This window comes from Hipposideros armiger, unplaced genomic scaffold (genome assembly GCF_001890085.2).
Source record: "Hipposideros armiger isolate ML-2016 unplaced genomic scaffold, ASM189008v1 scaffold_82, whole genome shotgun sequence".
Taxonomy (NCBI): Eukaryota; Metazoa; Chordata; class Mammalia; order Chiroptera; family Hipposideridae; genus Hipposideros; species Hipposideros armiger.
In genome coordinates this window covers 3,424,315-3,439,627 of record NW_017731432.1, presented here as the reverse complement: position 1 = coordinate 3,439,627, position 15,313 = coordinate 3,424,315, and the positions used below count along the sequence as shown (strand labels likewise).

At 54.5% G+C, this 15,313-nt stretch overlaps 2 protein-coding genes across 14 annotated transcripts in view; both read right to left on the bottom strand.

Moving 5' to 3' along the window:
• Positions 1 to 1,172: 1,172 nt before the first annotated feature.
• Positions 1,173 to 4,771, bottom strand: ARTN (artemin). Of its 4 annotated transcripts, none has more exons than XM_019643706.1 (4): positions 4,566 to 4,771; positions 2,769 to 2,787; positions 2,304 to 2,442; positions 1,173 to 2,227 (listed from the first exon to the last, which is right to left on the bottom strand). In XM_019643706.1, the coding sequence occupies exons 1-4, from the start codon at positions 4,655 to 4,657 to the stop codon at positions 1,758 to 1,760; spliced, it is 720 nt and encodes a 239-aa protein (XP_019499251.1). In that variant the 5' UTR covers positions 4,658 to 4,771; the 3' UTR covers positions 1,173 to 1,757. The 4 variants fall into 4 exon arrangements, with proteins under 4 accessions (XP_019499251.1, XP_019499252.1, XP_019499250.1 ...); XM_019643707.1 differs by having other exon boundaries at positions 2,769 to 2,893; positions 4,209 to 4,649; XM_019643705.1 differs by having other exon boundaries at positions 2,769 to 2,830; positions 4,209 to 4,649.
• Positions 4,772 to 7,257: 2,486 nt separating this feature from the next.
• ST3GAL3 (ST3 beta-galactoside alpha-2,3-sialyltransferase 3) overlaps positions 7,258 to 15,313 on the bottom strand; it is a 170,892-nt gene continuing 162,836 nt past the window's right edge. For 3 of the 10 annotated variants that reach the window (XM_019643828.1, XM_019643825.1, XM_019643827.1), the window contains 3 exons: positions 13,316 to 13,462; positions 12,972 to 13,118; positions 7,258 to 8,327 (listed from right to left, as the gene is read on the bottom strand). In XM_019643828.1, coding sequence (XP_019499373.1) covers positions 8,238 to 8,327; positions 12,972 to 13,118; positions 13,316 to 13,462 — 384 coding nt within the window. In that variant the 3' untranslated portion in view covers positions 7,258 to 8,237. Of the gene's footprint in view, positions 8,328 to 8,529; positions 8,669 to 12,959; positions 13,119 to 13,315; positions 13,463 to 15,313 lie in introns of all 10 variants that reach the window. The other 7 variants (XM_019643831.1, XM_019643829.1, XM_019643830.1 and 4 more) reach the window with 4 other exon arrangements.

The following is a 15,313-nucleotide window of genomic DNA, read 5'->3' as shown; positions in this document are numbered from 1 at the left end:
AGAATGTGCACAGCCTTCAGAGAACTCTTGCCGGCTCCCTACTCTAGTTTGGGCGAAAGAGGTACCTGTGCCAAAGCAGGCAGGCACTTCAGCAGTTTGGAAGGAATTTTGGTCAGCAGTGTCAAATGCCTGCGGTATCCCACCCTTACCCGGCCTCCCTCATGGTGCTCTCATGCATCCTGGCTGCAGCTACTGCCTCTGCTCATAGCTGCCAAATCTACCTCTAGCTTAGACCTCCCTCCTCAACTCCAGACCAGCATATCTCGTTGTCCCCCCGACAGCTCCTCTGGATGGCCCACAGTTCCTCAGACTCAGCATCCTTTCCAAACACATATCCCCATCTTATTTCCAAAGAGGAAAATCATAGAGGACAGATTCATAGGACCCAGGAAACAAGGTTTCAGAGGACATGCAGAACAGCTCAGAGCGATGGCGTTGACTTTTGGGAGATGACTCAGGGACAGTGTGCAAGGTCAGGGTCAGCACTAGCCTCTTCTTCCAGTTGAAGGTGTGTACCTCTTAGCTTCCTGTCTTTTTTTCATACTACTTGCCCAATTAAATTTAAATAATTATTCATGTAATTATTTATTGTCTGTCTCTAGTTTAAGCTTAAGGGCAGCGATCATGTCCCTTTCACTTCTGTATCCCTCGGGTCTAGGCAGTATTTGACATCTAAGAGGTAAATATTTGTTGAATGAATATCCTTGTTCATCACCCAAGATGTAGGGCCCTCTTGGGGCCCTCAGTCCTTTCCTGCATTCTTAACCCTTTGATGCTCTGTGCTTCACCTCCCTAAGCCAGGCTTCCACTGGCCTCTTCAGGCGCTCTCTTGCCCTGGGCTGCTTCATGCAATATGGGTAGTGAGCTCCCCATGCTGGATCATCTGCAAGTAGAGTCAGTGAATGCACCTGCAGGGTGCCCTGGAGGGTAGGACACTGATCTATGAGGGTGGGGTGGAGCAATGTGTGGTTCTCTGTGTCCCCATTAAACAAGGCCCCCAGGGTGCCTGAGGTCACAAGGGTAGGGCTTTCTCTACCCATAACCCCAAGTCCCAAGTGCTGGGGGCTGTGCAAGGGGTTGTGAGCTGGCCTGCCAGGACTGGTGAATGCACCTTTGCCACCCATTCTGTGTTCCATGCCCCTCCCTCCCCGCTCTTCCCCATGTCCCAGGGCTGCTGGGTGGAACAAGCAGTTGGAGATCTGGGTCAGGCCTGTGATTGCTGAGTCAGCTTGCAGTTGGGATGGTCAGGGCATGATCTCCAGACACCAGCTTCTACTTGTTCAGCCCCCACTGCCCAGGAAAAGATCTGACAAACCACAGAAGTAAATAAATAACTTAGAAATAATAAATAGGGGTCCAGCTCCCAGGAGTGAGTACCAGGCCCACTCTAGCATAGGCACTTCAGCAATACGACTGTAATGTATCTCCTCCAATTCTGTCTCCCTGGGGCCTGGGCTGAGGCTGAGACCTCAGACACTGCTGGGTTCTTCAGAGGAGGAGTCCTGGGTCTGTGGTCTGGACTGTGCCAGAGTCTGTGAGAAGTGGGTCCTAAGTTCTCCATAGCTGAGGTCTCTGGTGTCTGTTGGGCTGGGACGCGCAGGGTGAGGACCATGGGCTGCTTGCTGGTCAGTTGTCCCTCCATCTGTCCAGGGCTGATGCCCATCACTTGCCCCCATTTCTGGCCGAGGCACCCGGCCCCTTCCAGGCAGTAAGATCCCCAGGTAAGTGTGACATCTGCCAATCTTTGGAGAGAGCCCTCAGCCCAGGCAGCCGCAGGCAGTGGCTGAGAGCCGGTCCACGGTCCACCAGGTGCTGTTGACGTCCATGAAGGTGACGGCCTCATAGTGCGTGGGTCGGCAGCAGGGCTGGCTGACCAGCCGCACGCCCTGAATCTCCCGCAGGGCCCCAGCACCCAGCAGCCTGGCCAGGCTGAGGTCGTGCGGGGAGCGAGCCCGGCGGCAAGAGCCAGTGCAGAAGCCGAAAGTCACCATCTCGTCCGAGCTGTGGCCCAGGCCAAGCAAGCGCACCGGCACCACCTGCGAGCGCAGGCTGCAGTCCTTCGGTCCCGGGTCCCGCGATCCCGGGGCCCGCGCGCGACCGCCCCGGCCCCTGGCACGCGCCGCGCGGTTCCCACGGGAGGGCGAGGGCGCGGGCGCGGGCGGTGGGGGGGCGGGCTGGGGCGGTGGCCGCCGGGCTCTTCCGCCGCACCAACGGGCCGCGCGGCTCTCTGGAATGAGACGGAGTCACGGGCGGGGTAGCGGGACAGCCCCGCCCCCACCCAAGCTCCTCACCCTCTCACCTACCGGGCAAGTGGCCGGCGCGGGGCGCCGGGGCAGGCGCGGGGCCTTCGCGGGTGGCGGGGCTGCGGAGCGCCGGGCCCAGGGAGGCTTCGGAAATGCTGCTCAGCAACGCCAGAGCGGCTAGGGTTGGCCACAAGGCAGGCTGCACAGAAAGATAAAGTGGGGCCTCAGGGAGAAAGAGGGCGCCCTGGTGGGCTCAAGGTGGAGGGAGCCCAGGGACTCCCTGGGGCAGCGGAGATCAGAGAGGGTGATGGGCTCCTAGTTGGGTGTGAGGAGCTTAGGAAGGGCTAAGGCTGGAGGATAACAGGTCTGCTGCCTAAGGGAGCCCAGGGAGAAATCATCTGAGGGCAATGACCTTCCTCCATACACCTGGTCCCTCCGTGACCATTTTCCTCTTCATTGCCTTCCCTCCCCAGTCAAACCACCTTCCCTCAATACCAGGTGGGAGTCATTGGGAGAGCCACTCACCTGCCGCCTAGGCGGGGGCCTGCAGGGCAGCACAGAAGGGCCTCTACATCCAGGCTCCATCTCTGTCAATACCAGGAGCGCCCATCAGCCTAGTTGACCTGTCCCCTACCCTCCTCTTGAGGCAGCTTGGAACATTGAGAGATGAGTTGTCCTTTGATTAGGCCATCCCTCCAGTGTCTCCAGGTGAGGAACAAGGGGTTTAGCTGGGCTCAACCCAGGAGAAATAGCTGCCTCAGGAACTGTTACCTCTCTCAGTCCTTACAACTCCATGAAGTAAAGGGTAAATTTTCCAAATGAGCAAATAAGGCTCAGAGAAGCTCAGCCATCGTCTAAGGTCACAAGGCTAGACCCACAGAGCTGTGGGGGGAGGAGGGAGGCGTGTGTGGAATGGGAGTTCCCTGCCTCCCTCCCTCCCCCAGGACCTTCCTGGTCTCTCCTGCAGGAATGGTGAAGCTGGGACTAGCTGGAGAAGGGAGTAGCTGGACCTCTTTGGTCCCATAGAGAGCTTTCTCTCCATGACATAGAAGAGGAAGCTGTGGCCTGAAGAAGAATTAGAGTGCTGGCTGGTTGACCTGAGTTATTGATGATAGGAGACCCAGGCCCCAGCCTGTGCTGCCCACCCAGCGCTGCTGCACCTTGCCCCTCTGTTCCTGAGTTCTCTCTTTTGACCACAGATTGTCCATCAAGAGCTAGCAGATGGTGAGGGTTGATGGATCCTCTAAGAACATGGGGCCTGGGTTCCCTATGGCCACCAGGGGGCAGTGTCTGCCAAGCCTGCAGACCCAAAGTGGGGTGGGCTTTCCCCTACCCTCAGCCAGGCTCAGGCCTGAGCAACTTCCAGGATGGCCAGCCAGGCCTCCACAGCAGCCTCCTCTCTAAGATCTGAGCCACCCTGAGAGCTGGTCCAGGTCTGTCTCCCTTCCAGCTTCCTGTGGATCTGACAGCCTGGCCCTGCTCCTAGAAGTTTCCCCCACGATCCATCCTTCTTGAGCCCAGCCAACCCTCCTGAGCCCCACCAGCTTTTGTGAGCCCACAATGTTTGGCACTCCCCAAACACCCATTGGGGCTCCAGAGCCCTCATGAACCCTCACTAGCTGGCCTGCTCTTGGACCCCAGCTGTCACCTTATACCCCCACCCCCTAGCACACGGAACATCTGCATACTTGTGCGTCAGACCTCCCCAGGTCTCTGCCAGCAGCAAGTCCATCCCACTGAGATAGTGCGGTCCATTTCATGTGTGCTCGACTAACAGAATAGGGCCCCTGAGGGGCCAGGTCAGTGAATATTCTCACTGAGGGAAAGCAGGGCAAGGAAGCCTGCAGGGCCCCCTGCGCTAGGGGGAGCCCAGGAACAGGTCTCTTGAGAGCAGCTAGGCCCTATTTCTCCCTCCTGGTAGTCTGGGGTCACTTGGTCCTCCCCATCTGCCAGCCATATACTCACCACGAGAGTCCTGCGCCGTGTTCTTTTAGGCACCTTCCCTGGGACCGGTGCTGGACTTTCCCTGGCAGCTCAAAAGGCTCATGCCCAGGGCTGTGCACCTGGCAGTGCCTCTTTTAGCCAAAAGCGTGGCCTTGGCTGCCAGTCTGCGCCCTGTAGCAGCAGCAGGAGCCTCACAGTACAGTGGGCCGGCAAGGCTAGAACAGTCTGACTAGCGGCTAGAGGGACTGAGGGGGCTGGGAGGGGCGGAGAGCTGCGCAGCGGCCCGGAGAGGGAGGATGTGAGAAAGGAGTAGTGGGGGACTCTCCTGCCTGCTCCCCGTGGAGCTGGGATGAGGGGTGGGCCAACAGGTTGGCTTACCGTGGATCTGGGGCGGAGCAAGCGCTTGGTGCCGAGGGACCTGCTGCTGGCGGAGCCCGTGGGCTGTGTCTGGGGGCCGGGCCCAACTCCATCCCTCAGCAGCCTCATGCCTGCCGCCGTCCGGTGTCAAATTCCAGCCCCAGCGTCACCGGATCCTGGGGTGGGGCCCAGAGTGCCCCCACCCCGCCCCACCTTTCAGAGCTCACCTGGCCGCTCCACCCGGCAGGATCCGGTCCCCACCCCCCACCCCCCTCCCGGCTCGGCTAAGTCCCCCAAAGTGAAGGGGAGGACGCTGGGAGTGGAGAAGGCAGGACAGAGTGGAGATCCCGGGCGGCGGAGGCACGGAAAGTGGGCGTTCAGAGTTTGTAGACAGGCGAAGTAGGGAGTTGGGAGGCTGGGCTGAGGGCGGGAGAGGGAGGGGACAGGCTGGTCCCTGCCTTGGGCTACCGGGCCTCTGGCTTGCATCGTCTACGGGGTCCTGGCTGGCCGCCCCGCAGTGACTGCTCTCGGCTCTCTGGTCCACCGCTGGTTTCTCTCAACGGACCCATCAAAGTCATTGGGCAGGCCAGGCACTGCCCTGGGGGTTTCAAGGTCTGCCCCTGCTCTAGGCTTTTCACCGCTCCCCTCCTGCGCTGCCTGGGGCTTCGAGTAGAGACACTCCTGCAATGCCCGCTGCTCACCCACACTGCGAGGACAGTACTTGTAGGAGTGGGTGCCCAGGGCTGGAGAAGGGGAGGGTCATGGAGGAGGAACATTTGCATTCAGGCTGGAGGTAGGAGCTGGAGGGTAGTATTTCAGGAGCCTAATTAATGGCAATTTGGCAGGTGGGATGGAGGTTGGGTAACATGGATGAAGGTAAGGAAAGGCCTGATGCTGTGTCATACCAGGGAGTCTGGACTTGATCCTAATGACACTGGGAACCACCAGAGGGCTTCGGACAGATGAGTGGTATATCCTACATGCATTTCAGTGACTGACTGGCTGCAGTGGGGAGGATGGTTTGGAGGTGAGAGGTGGAGATATGTCAGGAGGCTGCTAGGGGCGTGGAGTCGGGATCTGAATGGTGGGGAGTGTGAGGCTTCATGGGCTCTTGAGAACTCAGCTGGTGGGGTGAGGGGGTAGGGCAGACAAACAGTATGCCTCTGGCCTGGGTGACCAGGTGGAGGAGATGCATTCTGGCAGTGGGGGCTCATGAGTTCGATGTTGGACATGTTGGATGGGAAGGACCTGTGGATTATCCTCGTGTATTTAGGGTGCAGCTGAATTTGTAGCCTGGAGCAAAGTGGAGAGAGCTGGGCTTGAGATGGCAATTTGGGAATTGTCAACCAACTGATGATTGGAAGCCGTGGGTGGGGATGAAAGTGCTCAGGGAACGTGTGTGGACCAGCTATATCTTGACTATGCATCAGAACCACTTGTGGACCTTTTAAAACTATCCACATCCGGGCCCCACCCCAGACCTGAATCAGAATCTTGGTGTGGACATGTGTAGTGTTCCAGATCTGCACAGGTGATCCTGGTGTACAGCCACGGCTGAGAACCATAGCTTTTGTGAGAGCAGTTTCTGTGCATGGGTGTTGGAACTACCAGCTAGACTGCAGAGAACTGCTGCTGGTGGTGGTGGGGGCTGTCTACAGGCTTGAAGGTCCCCTGTGGGACAGGGGGCCAAGAGGTGAGCAGCTCCACTCTGTGCTGCTTCCCACAACTGGCTGCCCAGTTGGGGTGGCTTCCCTGGGGCCTTATCAGCCATGGCTATGGCTTGCAGGCATGCAGCCTATGCCCTGTACAACTCAAGGGGGCGCCATTCACGCAGAATACAACATACATTGGAGTTGTGCATCATAGCGCCCCTGCTTAATCCAAAAGGAGTTTCTGGGTTTGCTGGACCCACAGTCAGGGTCTTGCTTTCCCCTCAGCTGAGGAGGCTTCTGAGGACAAACCACAGCAGTAAGGGGATACGTGGGAAGTTGGTGGTCCTTAGGATGGCCAGGACTCTTGGATGAGGATGGCAGGTGAGAGGCGAGGTGCCACTTACTGTCAAGGTGGCAAATATGGCTGGAAGCTCATGCCATGGCCTCAGGTGCAGGCCTGCATGGGGATGCTGGGGAAACGGGGATCAGATTCCAGGGCTCTAAGGGGTAAGATGGGAAGAGACGTCCTCTCTGATATTTGCCAGAGGGTGCCTAGAGCTGGGCTGTGCCCTCCTGCTCTGTGTGGGAAGAGGGAGTCTGAGGGGAAAGGATGTGCGTGTCCTTTCCAGAGCTCAGCCAGGGGTGACAGGATGGGTTAGGTCTGCGGGCCTCTCTGCGTTTAGGGCTGAGCAGCATATCTTTCCTGTGCTTGCAGGAATCTCTGTCCCTGCAGTGCTGGGGCTATGGTACCTCAGAGGCACTGTCCTAGGACTGTGGACTTCAATCCCCTGCCTCTGGCTCATTTAGGAGGTACCAGGGTAGACTCTGGGGCAGGCCCTGGTATCCCTGGTCTACCTGTTTTAAGGCAAAGGGGGTACAGGACTGTGTGGGACAGGAGAGGCTCCAGAAGGCCCCTAGGTGGCTACCCAGGTCCTGCAGTTGACATGAGATGTGAAAGGGACCCAGGAATTTATGGGCTGGAGAGATGGCCCTTGAGTTTAGCATAAGTGCTGAGGCCCCAGGTTGCTGTTTCTTCCAGGAAAGTCAGGGAAAGCAAGAGGGCAGGTTCAGGGAATAGCTTTATTGCTTCCATGATGGCTGCTCAGGATGGCTGCCACAGCCTGGGTAAGGTCCTTGAGCCTCACTTCCCTCTGGTCCAGGCTAAAGGCAGAACCCAAGGACCTGGCAGTCTCATTGCTGAAACCAAGAACAGCTGCCAAGTTAAGTCCAGGCCTGGGGCACTGTCCTATGGATCAGTAGCAGCTGGGGAGGGGGCCGTTTCCACCAGGCTGGGCCAGGCCTCGCCTCCTGAGCTCTGAAGTTCTCTGCTCTAGCCCAGGGGCTGTCTTGTTGGCTTAAAGCATGGCTCCAGAGTGTCCCTGTGGGACGGGTAGGGGCTGGTGTGTGGGAATACCCCATCTTCTCCCCAAGAAAGGCCAAATAGTGTCATGAGCTGGAGAGGCCTGGCGTGAGTTCTGCCCACCTCTCTGTTGCCTTGGAGCATCGTACAGTCTAGTCATGGCACTCCCCCTCTATAGGGAGCCCACTGGTACCACTGCCTGATGGGCCCTCTAGTGGGCCTCTTTCTGCATGGCAAGTGGACCAAACTTGACATCTGCAACCTTATTTAAAAATAAATTATCCCTACCCTCCCCCCCACCCCCAAATTCACAAAATGATAATACACCAAACACTGATTGGAGAAATAATTCCGGCAGCAGTCTTGCTGCCAGTGTCCACCTCTTGCATGCTGGGCCTGCTGGGCCTGGCCAGTGGCCTCCTGGCCCTCTGGCTTCACGGACCCAGGCTGAGAGTGAGGCCAAGTGCTGGTCTTTGAGGCTGGCCGCTGAGCAGACATAGCTCCAGCTGCCCCACCAAGGCCTCACCACACCTGGGGCCTCTTGGCACTGTCCTCTGGGTCTAAAGACTCCCGCGCCTCTCAGGCAGAGCCAGATCAAGGCCAGTGAAGTGTGCAGGTGGCGGTGGCTGCTGATTGCTCTTGATGATGCCGGGACCTCCGTGGCCATGTGCTGGGCCCACCTCAGATGCCACTGGTTAGGTCTGTGATGACATGCGCTTTCACCAGCTTCCGCAGAAACTCCTTCTCTCGCTGAATATTGTGCGTCCAGGACTGGAAGGAAAGATGAAATAGAGGTCAGTTGGGCAGCCCAGGTGACTCCTGGGACACAACCACGCTAAAATGCACCTTCCCGGAGCTTGGTGCCCTCTTCTGACTACTACCCTCCAATGCTCTGTGACTGGGAAATCTGCTCTAGAAGTGCCACAGCCTATCTGCCTCCCTTCCCAGGGCTTAGAGAACATAAGTTTCTAACCCCTTTTCTCATCCCAGAAGAACCATGCCTCTTAACTTCTTCCAAGTCTTAGGCGATACAGGCTTTTCAACCGTGTTCCCACAGACCTCGGCCCCTCCTCGTCCGGCAGCATGTCCGGGACACCTAGGTCCTGGGTACTCTGTGGACAGGCAATGTGAGTCACTTAGGTCTGTCCCAGGCCTGGGAGGTGGGCCCTGCTGGAAAGAGAGCTGCATGGGGTGGCTTAGTCATTCTCTGACGTGATGCAATCCACTCTCTAGGCCTGGGGGTAGCTGATGAAATCCTGTGTCTCAGATCAGAGAAGCCAGGGGGGCAGAGGACAAGAGGTTCATCTACTGTTAATATGGAAATTACAGGGAAGAAGCTGCCTTCTCTTAGGGGAAGACTGCGCCCAGGCTCAGGTTCTTTCCCTTTCCCATCCCCAGTATTCTTACCAGGAAGCTTTGATGACTAAGTCTCTTAAAGAATGAAAAAGGATTGAATGATTGAATGAATGAATGAATACCAATAGCCTTATCACAGTGTATACCCCACTGTCTGCTCTGTTGCATCTGTCAGCACTGACCCTCACTGTAGTGATGATATTAAGAGCCACTACTTCCCGGTGCTAACAACTTAAAGCTCTGGTCCTTAGTCTGATCCAGTTAACTCTCTCCAGCCTTTCAAATCTTTTCAGTTCGAAACTCAGGTAAAATTCCCTACATTCCTCTTCTCTGAACATTCCCTCCCACTACCTGTGCTAACCACAGACCTGGCTGCCACTAAGGACAGCGTCCCCCAGACACATGCTCAGTGGTGACTCTTCTCACACGTCCACACTCCACAGTGCCTAGAGGTGGGCAGGTCTTCCTCACTCTTTATTGCTGCGTCTACACAGTTGTTCCTTGTCCCTCGATACTCCTTCAAATCTCCAGCTCCTTTGAGGCTCATGTCATACTCTGCCAACTATTAATTGCCCCTCCTTGTCACCCTTGGGTGATTTGCCCTCATTCCTTGAAGACTCAAGCATCTATCTCTCTTTGGAGACAAGGATTATCTGGCACAGACTAGGTGCTCAATAAATATGTGTTGAACAATTTTAGATTTTATAGGTAAGAAAATAGGGCCAGAATCCAAGCAAATGAAGAAATTCATACAGCTCTCTCCTTACCCTACCCCTTCCTCATTCCCGAAGAAGTCTGATAGGTCAGCTTCAAGAGTGCTCCTTGGGAGTCACTGAGGGGTGAGAGATCAGCAGAGGGCTGGATATTTAATATATTATGAATTAGTGTTAATTTTTCTAGGTATGATAATGGTATTATGATCATAAAAATAGCCCTTATCTTTTTGAGAAACACTGACTTATTTATGGCTGGAATGATATGATATCTGAGATTTGTTTCCAAGTGATCATTGGGGAGGGGAAGTATGAAAGGAAGAACAGATGAAACAACAATGGCTGTGTGCTGATAACTGTGGGAGGCAGGTGACAGCTACATAGAGGCTCATTATATTATTCTCCACATTTATGAATATGTTTGGCAATGTTCATAATAAAAGAGTATAAACAAAAAAGTCTGCCTGGAGTGTAGCTCTCTTAGCCCAGGCAATGCCATGTCTCTGGTGCTCTCTTTTCCTGAGTTCTCCTTCCGTGCAGGCAGCTGGGATCTTACCAGAGCTCTGCGCACTATGCTGCCCACACTGTCTATGGGCTGGGGCGGGGTCCTGGTCGTTCTGGGTCCCTAGCCTCACCAGGACCCCTGGATGCAGCTGTGAGCCCCACTCACAGCCCATACTCTGAGAGGGGCCTTCCTCTGAAAGCTCTCCTTTTTTTTTTTTTTTTAAAGATGTTATTGGGGAATTGGGGAAGGGAACAGCGTTCGGGAAGCAGGGAAGGGGAACAGACAAGTTGCTGTCGTTTTGTTCTTCAGTCTAGTTGTGGAGGATGTCGTTTCACTGGCCCATGTTGGTATTATCATTGCACTCTTCCCGGGTGAGGCAGTCGCTTGCCGGCCACTGGACGGCCGCTCACGGTGGCTCTTGGCAGCTCACACCGGCTGCCGGCCACTCACGGTAGCTTATGGCAGCCCACTGCAGCAGGGGCTGCAGCCTACGCTGATGCTGGCGTAGAGGGCGCAGAGTCACTGGCCCTCATGTGGGATCTGAACCGGGGCCCTGCTGCTAGAGCTGGCGTCCCAAGCCAGCTCTTAACCACCGTGCCACTCGGCCGGCCCCCTGAAAGCTCTCTTGTCTTATCTCTGGCCCCTCTTTCTTCACCCAGTCATTAAATATTGGTGCTTCTAGGGTGCTGCCCTGATTGTCTGCACTTCTTACTCTATCATCTCCCTAAGAAATCTCATCTATGCCTGCCTTGAACACGCAGTCGTGCTCATAAGTCACCAATATACATTTCTAGCCCGGATTTCTCTGCCATGTTCCAGTTTAGGAGTGTTCGACTCTTGCCTAGACTGCTAGGACAGCCTAGCAGTCTAGTTATACTTTCGATTCCTGCCTTGCACCCCTCTATATTTCATGCTGCAGCCACAGTGACCCTACTACAAGCTAATCCACAGCTTAAAATGCTTCCGCTTCTGTGGCTCCCTCCAGCCTTCAGCGCAAAATCCAAACTCCTCGCCATGGCAGAGAAAGCACTTCATGATCTAGCTACTGCCTATGCCTGTGGTTTCTTACCCTCTTTCACATCAAGTTCACGTAGAAGGAATTTATAAGAGAACAAACATACAAGTAAACAGGAGCCAGGAGGCAGGTAAAAGCTGCGGGAACAGTTTGGAGTGGGTGCTGGTGGGGAACAAAGAAGCAAGAAGATACATCAAGAGAGAGAGATGGAAAGACTAACAGGGTCCTGGTAGAAAGGAGGTAGGGTGGGAGCCACTACTGAGAGGACAAGACAGTTCTGGAGTTCCTGGACCCAGGAGGAGCTTCCCACTGCTGAACCCCATTCCAGGCAACAGGAGGCCCAGCTGGAAGGCTGTTTCTGGTTTCCCATGCGATTCTCAAGTCTCTCTTATACCCTTCAACTAACTTCCAATAACTTGAGGTAGTCTGAATGAACTAGAAAAGCCTAAAACAATATAGATGGTCACTGAAGCCATGGCTGGGGATGTCAATCTCCTGGAGAACATGGGGTGTGAGAGAGAAGATTGTCCAGGATGGAGCCCTGGCTAGGGCTGAAATCAAGGACTCTGAGAAAGAACGAGAGACTGGCAAGTGACATCAGAGGAACATCACAAATTACTGACTCAAAAGTCTAAGCAGGAGAGAGTTCCAAAGAGGAAGGAGTGGTCAATATAAAAAAGTTGTTTGAGAGATCGGGGAAGATGAGACTTAACACGTGTGCCCTGGACTTGGCAGGCTTGAGGGAAGTCCCTGGTGACTTTGGTGGGCGTCATGTCAGATGAAGGGGGAAGTAGGGTGCGAGGGCCGAAGGGCTGAGCGGGAGTGAGGCGTGCCAAGCGAATGACCCAGCAGGAGCTGACAGAGTCCGCCCCACTGCAGCTTGTTTTCTCACCAGAGGAGGGGAGAGTGGTGGAGCTGTCGGGGAGTGGAAGGCTCTGCAACAGTGTAGTGGGGACTGGAGAAGGGGCTGCAAAGACTGGTGACAGGAATGAGGGCTAGCTGAGAGGAGAGCTCCTACATTTATAGAACTGTGATCTGTACAGATGAAAGATTTCCTCCAACAACCCCCGATCCAGGTGCAGGGGCTACTCAATGTGCTAGCCCAAGATGTCAGGTTCCAGGCTGCGATCAGTGGAAGGCTAGTGGTAGAAGCGCAGTGGGGTGCAGATTTTCCGCATGGGCTCTTGCTGTGAGGGGAGACATGCAGGAGAGGCTGACTGACAGGCTGGGAGAACTGTGACGCTTCTCGAACTTTAGGATACTCCAACATACGGATTACCTGGGAAGCAATTCTGGGTGATAAAGAACTTCAGTGCTTGGCCATAGGGAAGAGTGGAGAGGCTACAGGGGGTGTCCTGAGACTGAGGGGCAGTGTCTATGAGTTGTCTGAGGGGGCAATGAAGTCCTCTGAAAAGAAGACAGGACTTGAGGTAGAGAGGATGGCTCTGAGCTGGTGCCAACATGAGCGTATGATGGTTGGGGAAGAGTAAGGAGGAGGCAGGTGCGCAACCAGGGCAGGGAGGCGGCCAGGCAGGGAAAGTTCAGGAAGAAGGCTAGGAAAGGGGGTTCTGGGTTCAGGGTCAGTCTGGGGAGAGGGGCACAGAGGATGCTTGGTGGTCAGAGGCCTGCAGGCAGGGATGGACCTCTGATGTCCCAACTTAGCTGAGGGTGGGGTGCCTTCCTGGGAGCTCTGGGCAGCCCGAGCAGCCGCTGGCTCATCCCCCGACCATTTACTTGTGTGCACACAGTCAGAGCCTGTCCTCTGTGCTGGAAGTGCCCCCGCCCTCAGCCCTGCCCAGGGGCTGCGCCCCTACCCTGCCCCAAACCTCTTTGATGGCTGCCATGCGCACGGTCTCATAGTAGTGCAGGGGTGCATTGGGGGTGCTCATGTCGTAGCCAAAGCCTGCGACTGCCACCTCATCACAGCCGTGTAGTGCCATGGTCACTGCCACACTGCCAAGGGTCGGGATGTTCTGAGGAGGCAAGGGGGGAGGTGCCGAGTTCAGATGGAGGGCTGAGTGAGGCTGAGACCCTCAGCTAAGCAGCTCAGAGCTGAGCTCCATTCCCGAGGACCAAGCCCTCTGTCTCCACCCTGCTGCCCCATCCTTCCTTCCCCAGGCCCCCCTGATCCAGTTCCCGTCCTTCCTTTCCTAGGGCCCAGCTATCTCACCCCGCGGCCCATGAGGCCGTTGTTGAAGGGCAGTCCAATGAGGGTGAAGGCAGCTTCCTGGATGAAATATGGGTTCAGGATGCGAATCTCAGGGGGCTCCTTGGGCACTCGAGTGGCCACAGATTTCCAGAAGCCGTCCGATGCACTCTGTGGACATAGCATAAGTGGGCATGAGCTGGGCACACAGCTTGTGATGGGACTGTGTGAGTGGCAGGGACCCAAAGTGTGTACAGGCAAATGAGAAACAAGGTGTGGGGGGGCATGAGGTGACACTGGAGGGCCTAGGGCAAGTGGGATCAACATATCTGGTAGAGGCAGGGCTTGTTGTATGTTGGGAACATGGGATGTGTGACATGACAAGGGTACGTGGTGGGCACAGTGAGCATATGGTGGGGATATAGGGTGTGGAAAAGTGGGGCGTGCTGCTCTGGCCTGATGGGTTTCTTGAGTCAACTGGAAGACCCAGTGACTCAGCTGTCCCCCACCCCTTCACAGCTACTGAGGGGCCTAGGAGAAGCCTGCCCTCGCTCTCCTATCTGCTCTGCTGGGCTCGCCTCTGTTCCCTTCTGCTGACTCTCCTCGCTCTCTGTCAACTGTTCTAAAGTGAACCTGAAAAATAAAGACAGAATGTAAGCACTGCAGAACAACACTCAAATCCCAGTGCGGCCACTGGCTAGAGTTGGGTGACTGTGGGCAAATGACAAGCTCTCTGAGCTTCAGTTTAACTGCAAAATGGGGTGATTCTTCCCTTAGAGATCTCAGCACTATGCTGTGGAAAGGCGTGAGCTCTGAAACCTGACCTCCCGGTGTCCATTCCAGGGCTGCAGCTTCCTTTCTAACTCTCTGCATTCCTCTAGTCTCCAGCCCTGCCTTTCTGTTCAAGTCTCTGAAGCATATCACTCTGCTACTCTCTCTGAACTCCCTCAGCTCCTGGCACCTTGCCCTTCGATTGCCCCAGCCCAGGGAAACCCTGAACTTGGGATCAATTCATTCATCTACCTTTACCACCCCTAAAACTGGGGTCCCGAATGCTGTTGAAGGAAGTCCCAAACCAACCCAGAAGACTGGAGGCATCACCAAGCCATGGACCCCAACCTGTTATTTCCAGGGAATTTGTTATTTGCCTAGAAAAACCTAAAACAATCAACTAAACTTAGAATGGACAAAATAATTTAGTAACAGGCTCTGTAACTCCAATAGGAAAGTCACCACATGTAATACAAAAGAGATCCCCTTTGCAATCCTAACAAAAAAACTAATCAGATACTGATCAATAAACTTAAATATGTGGGACCTAGAGTCCTAGAGTAAAAAAAAAATTAAAAAGCCACAACCCTTTATTGAGAGATCTAAAAAAGTGACTTGAGGCCCTTTGAGCGGTTTGAGCCTTGCCTCTGCTCGGGTCCTGCTCCAAACCCTTTGAAGTGTACTTCTCCTAATGATACCACCTTGAGCCTTTTGACCTTCTTCGGCTAGGCCCACTCCAAAACTCTTTGGAGTGTACTTTCTCTTCTAATAATGGCCCTTGAGCCACTCTCCGCTGCTCAGGCCCGCTTCTACTTCTTTAAAATGTAGCTTTTTCTCAGTCTCATAAAATGTAGCTTTTGTTCTAATAAATTGCATTATCACCACTTAAAAAAAATGACTTGAAAAAAAAAAACGGGACAGTCAAACCACATCCTGGATGGGAAGGCTGAATATTAACAATAATGCCAATTCCTCCCCCTCCATCCCGCCCCAGATTAATATAGGTTTAACATAATTCTAATAAAACTCCCAACAGAATTATTTTTTGAAATTACCAAAAAGATTCTAAAAACCCATCCAAATATTTAACAGGTAAAAATAGCCCTCAAAATTTAAAAACTAGGATATATTATGAATTTGCAATTATTAAAACATTGATAGACATATAAGAACACAAAGGTCACCGAAAGAGGAGATAGCCCAGAAGCAGATCAATCCACCTACCTACACACACACACACACACACACACA